Source organism: Leptonychotes weddellii, chromosome 3 (genome assembly GCF_054177405.1).
Source record: "Leptonychotes weddellii isolate Sample4059 chromosome 3, ASM5417740v2, whole genome shotgun sequence".
Lineage (NCBI taxonomy): Eukaryota > Metazoa > Chordata > Mammalia > Carnivora > Phocidae > Leptonychotes > Leptonychotes weddellii.
Window position 1 is genome coordinate 60,582,820 of NC_138371.1, and position 12,665 is coordinate 60,595,484.

Here is a 12,665-nt window from a genome sequence, read left to right on the forward strand (position 1 = left end):
GGATGGGTTAGCCTGGTGAGGGGTATTAAAGAGGGCACGTTCTGCATGGAGCACTGGGTGTTATGCACAATGAATCATGAAACACTACATCAAAAACTTATGATGTAATGTATGGTGATTAACATAACAATAAAAAAATTTTTTTTAAAGCCTTATAAAAACTAAAAGAGAGAAAAAAGACTGGTTAATCTAGAGATACAGCAAATAGCACTGAACTTTTTGAGGTTCATTTGAATTCTTTTCATTCTATGGTTTGATATTAGCAAACATTTATAATTTTAAATAAAAGATTCACCCCAAAATAATCATAATCTTCCTTAGAATGAAGTCTGATTGAGATCCTAAGAGAACTTAATTACGGCAAATTCTCAGGAAGTTTACAAAATAGCATTTATATGTTAGGTATGGTGTGGACTAGGTACAGAAGGATATCTAGATGGCCCACTAAGTTCCCCCACAGTCTAAAGTAAAAATAAAAAGTTAGAAAACAATATTAACTTATCAGCAAAAAATTCTCTCTCCCTTTACTCTTCTTTTATCAACACTAAAAGAATGAGTCACATCACAATAAGACTATTAAGAGTACCTAATTACAGTAGAATTCTCAGTCAATGTAATCCTTAAATATACTGGGGTATACATTCTCAGGGTTTTTAAATTGTATTCATTAACGTTTTGTCAGCCAATGCTGATTTTAAATCATATCTGAAGTACAACTTCAGATATAATTACATTTATATTTTTTACAATTTACACTTATATTGTGAACTTACTAAAGAATGGTCATTTCCCCTTGCAGTGTTATTTCACATAACTGATTGGAATGCAAAATTCCCACTGCTTAAAATAGAGATCCCTTTCCATTAAATTCAGTTCTGTGAAATTTTACATTTCATGTAAAATGAAAAAGAGCAGACCAAGAACATATGACAGGCTTTGAAGTTTCTTATTACTTTTCCCATTGTTTTAAAACAAGTAAGTAAGACAAATTTCACAGGTAACTTTGATTATTATTATTATTATTTTTTGGCATTGGATTGTTTGTAAATGGCCATGATAATATACTAGCATTTATTCCTTAACTATAATCTACTTTATTCAGCATGCTTATCATGTGCACTATTTTGACCAACTGCGTATTTATGACCTTGAGTAACCCTCCAGACTGGACGAAGAATGTAGAGTAAGTAGGAATGACTTCTTTGAATGAGAAATGCACACTCAAATTCTCTAGCAATCGCCTTATGGTTATGGTCTGACAAGTTTTATACTTTTTGGAGTCAGGCTAAAAACTTCTAAGAAAAAGTTATTTCCATAACATGAAAGAAGATAAGGGAAGTTCTTTGGGGGAGTTTCTCTTCTATGAGGTAAGTATTCTTTCCAACAAATTCATGATAGTATCTGTTTAAGAAAGGTTATAAATAGTATATACACTAGCTGGTAAACTAAACCAATCATTTAGCATAAAAGTTAAGATTCAATCATAGTTATGCATTTTAGATAAAAAAAAAAACAATGACCATTTTGTGCACCTGGGTGGCTTAGTTGGTTAAGCACCTGGCTCTTGACTTCGTCTCAGGTCATGATCTCAGGGAGCCTATGCTCTGAGCTCAGCAAGAAGTCTGCTTGAGGATTCTCTCTCTCTCAAATAAATAAATAAATCTTAAAAAAAAAACAAAAAAGCAATGACCATTTGAGTAATGTGATGAATAAAATTATTTTATTCTAGTATATTACCATTATTGTTATATTCTCATAAAACAGATTTAGGTGTTTAGCACAATATTATTATATTAGGTATTTTGGTTATATGTTATATCATTATATTCAGGAAAACACATTTAGGTGTTTAAGTAACTTAGATATTTAGTTATATTTAGATATGTAGTTTATTTAGACACAGCATGTGTGCTAAAACACAACAGATGTGTTCTGTAAAAGAAATAAAACCTCTCTACAAAATCATAGCTCAAAAAATAACAGGGCTTAAGGGGAAAACATGATTAAGAGCAGATCACTCAAAACGTATGAAACTTTGTAATCAGAACACTAATAAAAACCGTAACAATCCCAATAAAAAGATACTGGCCTAGTTAAAGCTCTACAGACATTTGTACCTAAAATCACAGCCAGAGACTCCTTTGGAGTCTCAGACTCCAGGCCTTGCTTGTCCTTTCTCGCTTAAGATGAAGATCTGGGGACATTTCTATCATGTCATCAAAATAATACACTTATTTATTATTTTAATACAAAGGAAACAGTCTAAGCACAATAGTTCTTGGGCATGTTAAACTAGCTCCTGCTTCCACTAAAAAAGGCTCTTATATGTCAATTCTCTTCATTATCACTAAGGTCTTCCTTTAACGCTAAGAATGTTTTACTTAAGCGTGAGGAAAAAGATGCCACTAATTGATTCAAAACATTAATGTTCTGGGGAAATTTTTGCATTAAGTAACATAATTTCTGCATTATAACAACACTATTCCTTAAGTTATCAGTCACATATGGTTATTCATGACAAAGAAACTACTTAGTGAAACAGAAGGTGTTTAGGTTATGTAAGCTATTTATGTATTGTATAATACAATGATAAAGTTTACTGAAAAAAAAGTTTCTAGTATGTTCTTTTTATTGTCATATTTTTTAAAAGTAATATCCAATAGGAGATAAGTTATGACAAATATTGCCACTTCTATTTCTGTTTTTATAGGCTTCTATGAGGATTTAATGCACTATCCTAAGCCATCATTTGTCAGTTTAACACATTAAAGATTTTTTTTTTATAGTAGCTGGGAAATGCTCCTTAGAAATCATTTTAGTAGAGAATCTAGTTCTTATGTTGAGGCAAGCAATTTAACAGAATTCTTAGTTATCATTTATGATTTGTGGATTAACAAATTGACATATAAAACCATTCTATATGTACTCTTCCTAGAAGAAATTACTGCAGCATTTAACCATATACAAATATCATTTGTATAACATTATTAAAAGATAGGTAAAGAGGACGTTTGCATATTATTACTTGAATATGCAGGTCTCTCTCCTTTCTTAGAGATAGAGAGAGAGAGAGTTGGGGGGGTGGGCAAAGAAGAGAGAATCTTAAGCAGGCTCCACATCCAGCACAAAGCCCAACGTGGGGCTTAATCTCACGATACTGAGATCATGGCCTGAGCCGAAATCAAGAGATGGATGCTTAACTGAGCCACCCAGGCCCCCCCAGCAGGTCTCTCTTTTTAAAGTCATTTTTAGAGATAACTACATCCATTATGAAAATGTTCTTACCCCTACAAAAGGTTTTTGACTTCATTCAGTGGGAAAACTTTGCACAGGTTTCCCGATCATTTATCAGGATCATTTATCACTTGACAGCAAAGTGGCAGGAAAACAAGCAAAATTAGTGGTTACAGCCAACAACCCAAACCAAATAAACAAGAGTGCAAAGAAAAAAGAATTCAGTTCTGACATGAAAACAGGTCATTGATAGCATAAACAGTCTTGGTACAAAGAGGTGATATGCACAGAATAGGCTGAGGACCATATGGTATAATGAGGGTCATATTATGAAAGGCAGGCAGATCTATAGACATCATAATTATAGGAAAAAAAACGTGGGTGACATGGACAGAATCAAAAGTATGATTAGGGGCCTAGTGGGGCAGAGCTAAGAAAGATCAAGTTCCCCTTGATTCTCACTTACCTGTTCAATCTAGTTTGCTAATAGGCACTTCTGAACACCTGTCCTGGGCAAAGCTCTGTCTCACATGTTAAGCTCCAGGACACTCTTCCTTGGATAGCTATCAACAAAAACAGGGATAGGAGTAGGGACTTTAATCTTAGCTAACTCAGAATTGCCTAAGCATAGACCATAGGGAATTAACCATTAATGTGATAAATAAAACGTACATTGAGCTGTCTCTTATGGCTTTTCACAAGGTAGCTAGTTCCGAACAGAAATGTCATGGTGATTATGTGTAATGTGCAAAGGTCCACACTAAAACACAAGTAAATAAAGCTTGGCATTGTAAATTATATCTTTTCCTAAAGAGGTCAGCTACTTCATAATAAGTAAAGATAGCAATTATATTTCTCAAAAAATCAACTGAATTATTTTAAAAAGGAGGAGGAATGTTCTTAGGAAAACTTCACTTGATCTTAGCCAAAAGGCCGAGAACTTGATGTGAAGATTGCTGCATAGATTTTCTTATTTCTTTGTTCCCTCATATGAGAGAAATTTCTGCAGAAAACAATGCAGAAATAACTCTCCTAACTTTATTCACATATAAAATACTAGTAGGTGGGAAATATAATTAATTTTAATATGAGTAAATCAAATCTTTGTGGCCTGGGTGAAATAATCTGAAGGATAATCTTAAATTGCACTTTTTAAAAGAACACAATGTTGAAAAACAAGTACTCTTTCTCAACTATTTTTGGAAGAAACAGAAATAATATTGTCAACACTCAAAGGAGAGAGGGCTAGAAATGCACTATATATCAAAAAGTAAATGGAAAAGCTTTTCACCATTTTGGAGGTTGAAACTTGAATGTAAGCATGTTTAAATGATTTGGCTCAATTGTACAGAAATGGTAGCTGATGCAGGTAAGAATCAGAAATTTGGTTTCGCTCTGAGTTTTGGTAATTGTGTGAATGCACACACATAAAATACTAATAAATTATAATTTTTCTTGTGTAGATATATATGAGATAAGCAGTTTTAAAACTCTATGCCTGATTCTTAAAGATAAAAAGGGGAAGCATATTTTCTAGATTAGACATGGGAAATATTCCTAAAAATAATTCTAATCATTAATAAATTTGAATGAAATATTTTATTATAAATAAATAAATCCAAGAAATTTTACCTCTAGAGCTATATTGTCTAATAAGGGAGACACTAGCCACATGTGAAACCTGAAATTTGGCTAGTCTTAGTTGTTGAAATAATATTTTCGATACATTGGTTTAAATAAAATATAATGTGAAAATTAAATTAACTTGTTTTCCATTTTTTATTTGGCTACTGAAAATTTGAAAACTGCATATTTAGCTTGTATTATATTTTAATCAAACAGTGTTGCTCTAGAGGGTCAAGCTTGATCATTATCCATAAAACACATGAAACTATTACTCTAAAGTCTAAATAGTTAAACAAGATCAGATTCTTTGGGGAAGATACTATCTTTTCAGTTTAACCCTTTATTTAGGCTTATAAGATTAATTAGACTAGTCAAGTCTTTGTAAATGGAAATATGAAATAAGATTTTAGCAAATTAAAAAACCACAGAAGGATAAGATTTGCCATATATGAAACTATGTATATTAACAGCTCAAACGAAAATGTTAATTTTTATTTGGATGCTTTTCCTAGGTACACATTCACTGGAATCTACACCTTTGAGTCACTTATAAAAATCTTGGCAAGAGGGTTTTGCTTAGAAGATTTTACATTCCTTCGTGATCCATGGAACTGGCTGGATTTCAGTGTCATTGTGATGGCGTGAGTATTTTTGAAAAGTTGTTAAGCTCAAAGGAATGAAAATAGTTGTAGCACAAACCAGGTGGTTGTGACATATTTTAAATGCAGAGTTTGCTTATTAGCCAAATTAACCATATGTCTCATATATTTTGAGAATACACATTACAATACATATAGTAAGGTAAATCTATCTGGTAAGTGAGCACTAAACAATTACTCTCATGTCATATAGCCTTCCATTTCATCAAAATGAAGTTATTCATCGAGCATAATACCTCCAACTGTACTTTGATTTCTTACAACCTTGTTCATATTAGTGAAAATTACATTGAAATAAGGCAACAAAATTTTATTCCTTAAAAGCAGTTTTCAACATATGGCATCCTGAGGTCTGTAGCAATTCCATTTGTTAAACTCAAGGGGCTCTATACGCCAAACCCAACTTTCATTCTTTATTTAGTATAAACTTTGCCAAAACTATCAGTAACTCTGATTTAATTCTACAGGTATGTAACAGAATTTGTAAGCCTAGGCAATGTTTCAGCCCTTCGAATTTTCAGAGTCTTGAGAGCTCTGAAAACTATTTCTGTAATTCCAGGTAAGAAACTGGTGTAAGATGATAGGCTCCTTGTATCTCCAACTTTTCTTGTGTATTATTGTGTTGTGTGTGAACTCCCTATTACAGATACGTGACAGAGTTTGTGGACCTGGGCAATGTCTCAGCACTGAGAACATTCAGAGTTCTCCGAGCACTGAAAACAATTTCAGTCATTCCAGGTGAGAGCTAGGTTAAACACTGGGGCTGAATTTAAATACACTGTAATAATATTTAGGTTGAAATCACACTTAGGTCATTAGACTTGTTTATTATTCTTGTTTGTCAACTTCAAGAATGCCAAATGATGTTTCAAAGCAGTTCAGTGCCTAAAAGTTTAGAAATTACATGCTTATTTATAAAGTCAGCCTTTGAGTTTAACAGAGAATTGCATGAGTTGTCTATAAAAATACTAGTTTTGTGCACGTGTGTGCACTCTCTCTCTCATGCTTTCTCTCTCTTTTTGCATTTATGATGTAAAGTCTTCTCCTTTACAATCTGGAAAAAGCTTTACTACCATGCCTTTACTAACTTACTTGGGTTTCCCATTCACTGCAGATCTATTATGAAAATAGATCTCCTTTTATAAAGGAGAAAAGATTATTCTTGAACAGCATGGCATAGGATATTTAATATTTTAAAATTCTTTTCTCCTCTGAATTATTGCTACTTAGAGGCTGGTGTAAAGAATGGGTTGGAGGGAGATGCCTCATGAAACACAATCTGAAATGAAAAATAACTGCAAGTTCTTCTTTAGATGTTCATGACAACACATAAAACCACACACAAAAAAAGCTTCCTGCCTAGATATTTACACTTTCATTTTAAACCTCCAGAAAGCATACTATTCATAAATAAAATCTGCTTTTCATCCATTTCCCAAACCATCTGGCTATCCATAAAGCTTTGTGTCTAAATAGCCAGGCAACCATTTATGGGAAAAGAGAATGTGTGTGACTAAGAAGACATTACGGATTATGACACTCATCCTTGGATGACCTATTGCTGTCTCTCCTCAGGTTTAAAGACCATTGTAGGGGCCCTAATCCAGTCCGTGAAGAAGCTTTCTGATGTCATGATCTTGACTGTGTTCTGTCTGAGCGTGTTTGCTCTAATTGGTCTGCAGCTGTTCATGGGCAACCTGCGGAATAAATGCTTGCAATGGCCCCCAAGCGATTCTGCTTTTGAAACCAACACCACATCCTACTTTAATGGCACAATGGATTCAAATGGGATATTTGTTAATGTAACAATGAGTACATTTAACTGGAAGGATTATATTGAAGACGACAGTAAGAAATATTGCTACATTGTTAACCTTAGTGTTGCTGAATTTTCAACTATAAATAGTTGAGGCTGTGGGCTTGAAACCATTTTTGTAAATATACCTCATTGTGTCCACTTTGGAAGTAACTGAGACAGTCAAACTCTCATTTATTCCCAATGTCAGTAGGATAGATATGAAATGAAATAGTTTATTCTTTATATTAACAGGTCACTTTTATGTTTTGGATGGACAAAAGGACCCTCTACTCTGTGGAAATGGCTCAGATGCAGGGTAAGAAACACAATTTTAAAAAATCTAGAACAGTTTGGGAAAAAGCAGATAGGAAAAAAATACAAGGGTATTCTTACATGTATATAATAGTGATGCTACCTACCTAGTAAGTACCTTCTCTGTGTTAGAGGACTGTTATCACTTCTAAACTCAGGGTCATTAAAATCACCCCTCTGGGTGAAGACCTTTTCTCCAGATTTCCATAGTTAAGATATACCTGATTATAACCCCCAAGCGTGAAGACCCATAGTCTGTGTTTTTTGTAAACCCATCAGAGCTGTTTAATAAATACAGGGAACATTTGATTGACGGGGGTATGTGTTGATGTGATAAGTTTTGCTGTGGCTGGAAAAGATCCAGAATAGAACATGATCTTCAGCAGTTGGGAAACTGCTTTGAGAGAGTTAGGTATTCTTGAAATAGCATGAAAACCCAGTGTGCAAAAGAGTCAAGGGACAGATATATGTCAAAGGCATGTCTAGGTCTACATGCCTAATAGTTCTTTTTGGTCACATTCTACAATAAGAGACACTTTAATATCTTAGTCATCCTGCTGGTCACTCATACTTAACATATTTTCCCAAGAGTATTTTAAATTAATTTTAGGTCAGGGTGTAGAGTAATTTTTTAGAAGCCAAGGATGGCAACAGTTAGTGACTCTTAAACCACAGAATTTACACAGAAGTATTTTGAGTCATCCTAGAAAATGGGAAATTCATGTGGCCATAAAGATGTAGTATTATTGAAAATGTATAACAGTCTGGATATGGTGTTTGGGGTATTATTTTCCTGATATTTTTCCTAACCTTTGTTAGGAGAATATAGTGAATAAGAGCATGAATTCTAGAGTTCATATGTATTTGGATTCAAACCCTAACTCCACCATTTACAAACTCTGACTTTGGAAAAGTGTTCTAAGCTCTCTGTATCTGATTTTATTTATTTCTAAAATGTGGAGAGTAATATTGTCTCTTAGGGTTGTTTTGGTGATTAATTACTTAATACACATAAAGCCCTTGATTTAGCACCTGGTCCATCATAAGTGTTTACTGCATTTTAGGTATTATTTTTATTATTATGATTAATGTAAAGGCCTAGATAAAATTTTGGATAAGGCTGGATGATGAATACTTTATCACTATTAAACCATAAGAATCACTTCTCTTTATTGAGTACTTAGTATGGGTTAGGTGATTTACATGGTAAAATTGATGGCCACTCTTGTTAAATATCAAATAAAATTCTAAAGAAACTACCTAACTTCAAGACTTCCTAAGAGAATACAGTAATGAAGACAGTATGGTACTGGGGAAGGAATAGATAAATAGTATCAATGAAACAGAACAGACACCTCCCCCCAAAAAATATAGACCTACACAAATGTAATCAACTAATTTTTGACAGAGGAAAATTCAATTCAATGGCGACAGGAAAGTTTTTTGAACAAATCGGGCTGAAGCAATTGGAAATCCATATGCAAAGAAATGAACCTAGATACAGATCTCACGCCTTACACAAGAACTAACTCAAAATCGTGGCTGGGTGATAGACATTGGGGAGGGTATGTGCTATGGTGAGCGCTGTGAATTGTGTAAGACTGCTGAATCACAGACCTGTACCTCTGAAACAAATAATACATTATATGTTTTAAAAAGAAGAAGAAGAAGAAGAAGATAGCAGGAGGGGAAGAATGAAGGGGGGGAAATCGGAGGGGGAGACGAACCATGAGAGACTATGGACTCTGAGAAACAAACTGAGGGTTCTAGAGGGGAGGGGGGTGGAGGGATGGGTTAGCCTGGTGATGGGTATTAAAGAGGGCATGTTCTGCATGGAGCACTGGGTGTTATACGCAAACAATGAATCGTGGAACACTACATCAAAAACTAATGATGTAATGTACGGTGATTAACATAACATAATAAAAATAAATAAATAAATAAATAAAAACCACCGGAAAAAAAAAATCAACCATAGACCTAAATGTAAAATACAAAACCATAAAACTTCTTTAAGAAAGCAGAGAATATAATTTACATATCCTCAGATTTAGTGATAAGTTTTAAACACCAATAACCCAATCCAGGAAAGAAAAAATCTTAATTAAAATTAAAAACTTCTGCTTTGCAGAGACACTATAAAGGGAATGAAAAAATAAGCCATAATTGGGAGAAAATGCTTGCAAAATATTTATCTGAAAAGAAGACTTGTAACCAAACTATACAAAGCACTCTTAAAACTCAACAAAAAGAAAACAAATAGCTCAATTTAAAAATAGGCAAAAATCTGGACACCCTACAAAAGAATATATACAGATGGCTAATAAGGATATATAAAGATGCTAAACATCATTTGTCATTAGGGAATTGAAAATTAAAACAGCAATGAGTTACTACTATATACCTATTAGAATGGCTAAAATCCAAAAAAACTGGTAATACCAACTGCTGGTGAGGATACAGAACAACAGGAATTCTCATTCATTGTTGGAGGGAATGCAAAATAGTGCAACAATTTTGTAAGACAATTTGGCAGTTTCTTACAAAATAAACACAGTCTAACCATATGATCAAGCAATTTCCCTACTAGATATTTGGCCAATTAACTTGAACATGCATGTGAGTATTTATAACAGTTGTATTCATAATCACAAGAAACTGGAAACAACCAAGATGTCCCACAAAAGGTGAATGGATAACTGTGATGTATTCATCCAGTGAATGGATATTATTCAGTGATAAAAAGAAAATGAGGGACACATGGGTGGCTCAGTTGGTTAAGCATCTGCCTTCCGCTCAGGTCATGATCCCGGGGTCCTGGAATCAAGTCCCACATCGGGCTCCCTGCTCGGCAGGGAGCCTGCTTCTCCCTCTGCCGGCCGCTCCCCATGCTTGTGCTCTCTTTCTCTGACAAATAAATAAAGAAATAAAATCTTTTTTAAAAAAAGAAAGAAAATGAGCTATCAAGCACAAAAAGACATTGATGAACCTTAAATACATATTAATACATGAAAAGAAGCCCATCTGAAAAACCTATATTTGTTTGATTCGAATTACATGACATTCTAAAAAAGATAAACAATAGAAATGATAAAAAAAATCAGTGTTTTTCAAGGGTTCAGGGTAGGGGGTTGACTGGGTGACGCATGGGGGATTCTTTAGAGTGGAAAAACTTCTGTATGATTCTGTAATGGTGAGCATTAAGCATTTGTCAAAACTCATAGAACTTAACAGCACAAAGAGTTAAGTGTATGCAAATAAAAAGAAGCATTTGTATGGTTGGGGTATCCCCGGCTGAAAAACAGAATGTAACAAAGGGATACAAATATATTTATAATGTATAAAATAACCTCACTGAAAGAGTAGGAGAATAGGTGTTGATCTAAACAACTTTGGAAGTGGAGTGTGCAAGGCAAAGGCAAAAAAAAAAAAAAAAAAAAACTGTACTCTAGTTGATAAAGTTGTTTCCCATGCTAGTATGGATTAGCAATCCTGAAACAACTATCCATGTATACTAGTATTGAACAATTAAGCATATAGATAGTAGATGATAGAAGCCAGCCACTTTTGGAATGAGAAGTTATAGATACGCAAAGGTAGGAGTCTAGAATGATATCATGAGGTGATGAAATAGGGTTGGAAACAGTATGACCTCCTGTTTAGCTTAATAGAGGCACAGATGTTTACATATACATATACACATATGTGTTATTAGAAGCCAGATCTGGGTGCTATGTTTATTGCTAAGGCAGTGTCATTGCTTCTAGGTCCTCAGTCGACAAAGCAAGGAGATATATGTGTATACACACACACACACACAAACACACACACACTTGTCCTGGGTTCTAATACTGTTCTCCAATAAAAGAACAAGGACTTCTTGGAGAAATCGCCGATTCTAGAGCAGGAAATATAAAAGATGAGTCTGAAGCATCTTGTAGTGCCACAAAGTAAGAAAGTGCTAAAAAACAAACAAAAACAGAACACACAGAACCATAGGGTTATATCAAAGAGATACAGGAGTCAATGGAAAAGCTCCCAATGGCTAACACTGGAACAATTTAAGCAACAAAATAAATAAAACAATTAAATTAGAACTCAAAGTATGAAATGAATATCATGAGTACCTACTCATATAAAGAAATAATTGAAAAGGAAATAGATAAATAAATAAATGAGATATAATAGATAAATCCCCCATGCAAAAGAATTCCAAATAATCTCTGTAAATGTTCTACTCTTAAGAAGGTGGATCCTAATGTGTGGGCTGCACATAGTGACTTTTATCCAAAGAATGCAGTATGGGAAAAAAAAAGAAAGAGTAAATGTACAGTGAAGAAACCTGACAAACATTACCTCCAATCAGGTGACAAAAGTTGGTATCAACAGTGATAAGTCATATTGATCATATGTACCCTTGATATGATGTGACAATAATGATATTTTACCTCCCCAAAAATCCATCCCCAATCTAATCATGAGAAAAATGTCAGACAAATTCCAATTGAAAGACATTCTTCAAAATACCTGAAAGTATTCCTAAAACTATCAAGATAATCAAAAACAAGGAAAGTCTAAGAAACTTTATCAGGAGGATCCTAAAGTGACATGGTGACTAAATGTAATATAGTATCCTGAATGGGATCCTGAAACATAAAAAGGATATTAGGGGTTGCTGGAGTGGTAGGAGGGATGGGGTGGCTGGGTGATAGATACTGGGGAGGGTATGTGCTATGGTGAGAGCTGTGAATTGTGTAAGACTGTTGAATCACAGACCTGTACCTCTGAAACAAATAATACATTATATGTTAAAAAAAAGAAGATAGTAGGAAGGGAAAAATGAACAGGGGGAATTGGAGGGGGAAACGAACCATGAGAGACTACAGACTCTGAGAAACAAAGGGTTCTAGAGGGGAGGGGATTGGGGGAATGGGTTAGCCTGGTGATGAGTATTAAAGAGGGCATGTATTGAATGGAGCACTGGGTGTTATAGGCAAACAATGAATCATGGAAAACTACATCAAAAACTAATGATA

The 12,665-nt window shown here is 34.1% G+C and overlaps 1 protein-coding gene across 2 annotated transcripts in view; it reads left to right on the top strand.

Moving 5' to 3' along the window:
- Positions 1-12,665, top strand: part of LOC102729343 (sodium channel protein type 3 subunit alpha) — a 112,020-nt gene that overhangs the window by 38,186 nt on the left and 61,169 nt on the right. The window contains exons 5-9 of one of the 2 annotated variants that reach the window (XM_081814277.1): positions 1,094-1,183; positions 5,373-5,501; positions 6,166-6,257; positions 7,095-7,367; positions 7,570-7,633. In XM_081814277.1, the coding sequence (XP_081670403.1) occupies positions 1,094-1,183; positions 5,373-5,501; positions 6,166-6,257; positions 7,095-7,367; positions 7,570-7,633 (648 nt within the window). Of the gene's footprint in view, positions 1-1,093; positions 1,184-5,372; positions 5,502-6,165; positions 6,258-7,094; positions 7,368-7,569; positions 7,634-12,665 lie in introns of those variants that run through there. The other variant, XM_081814276.1, reaches the window with a different exon arrangement.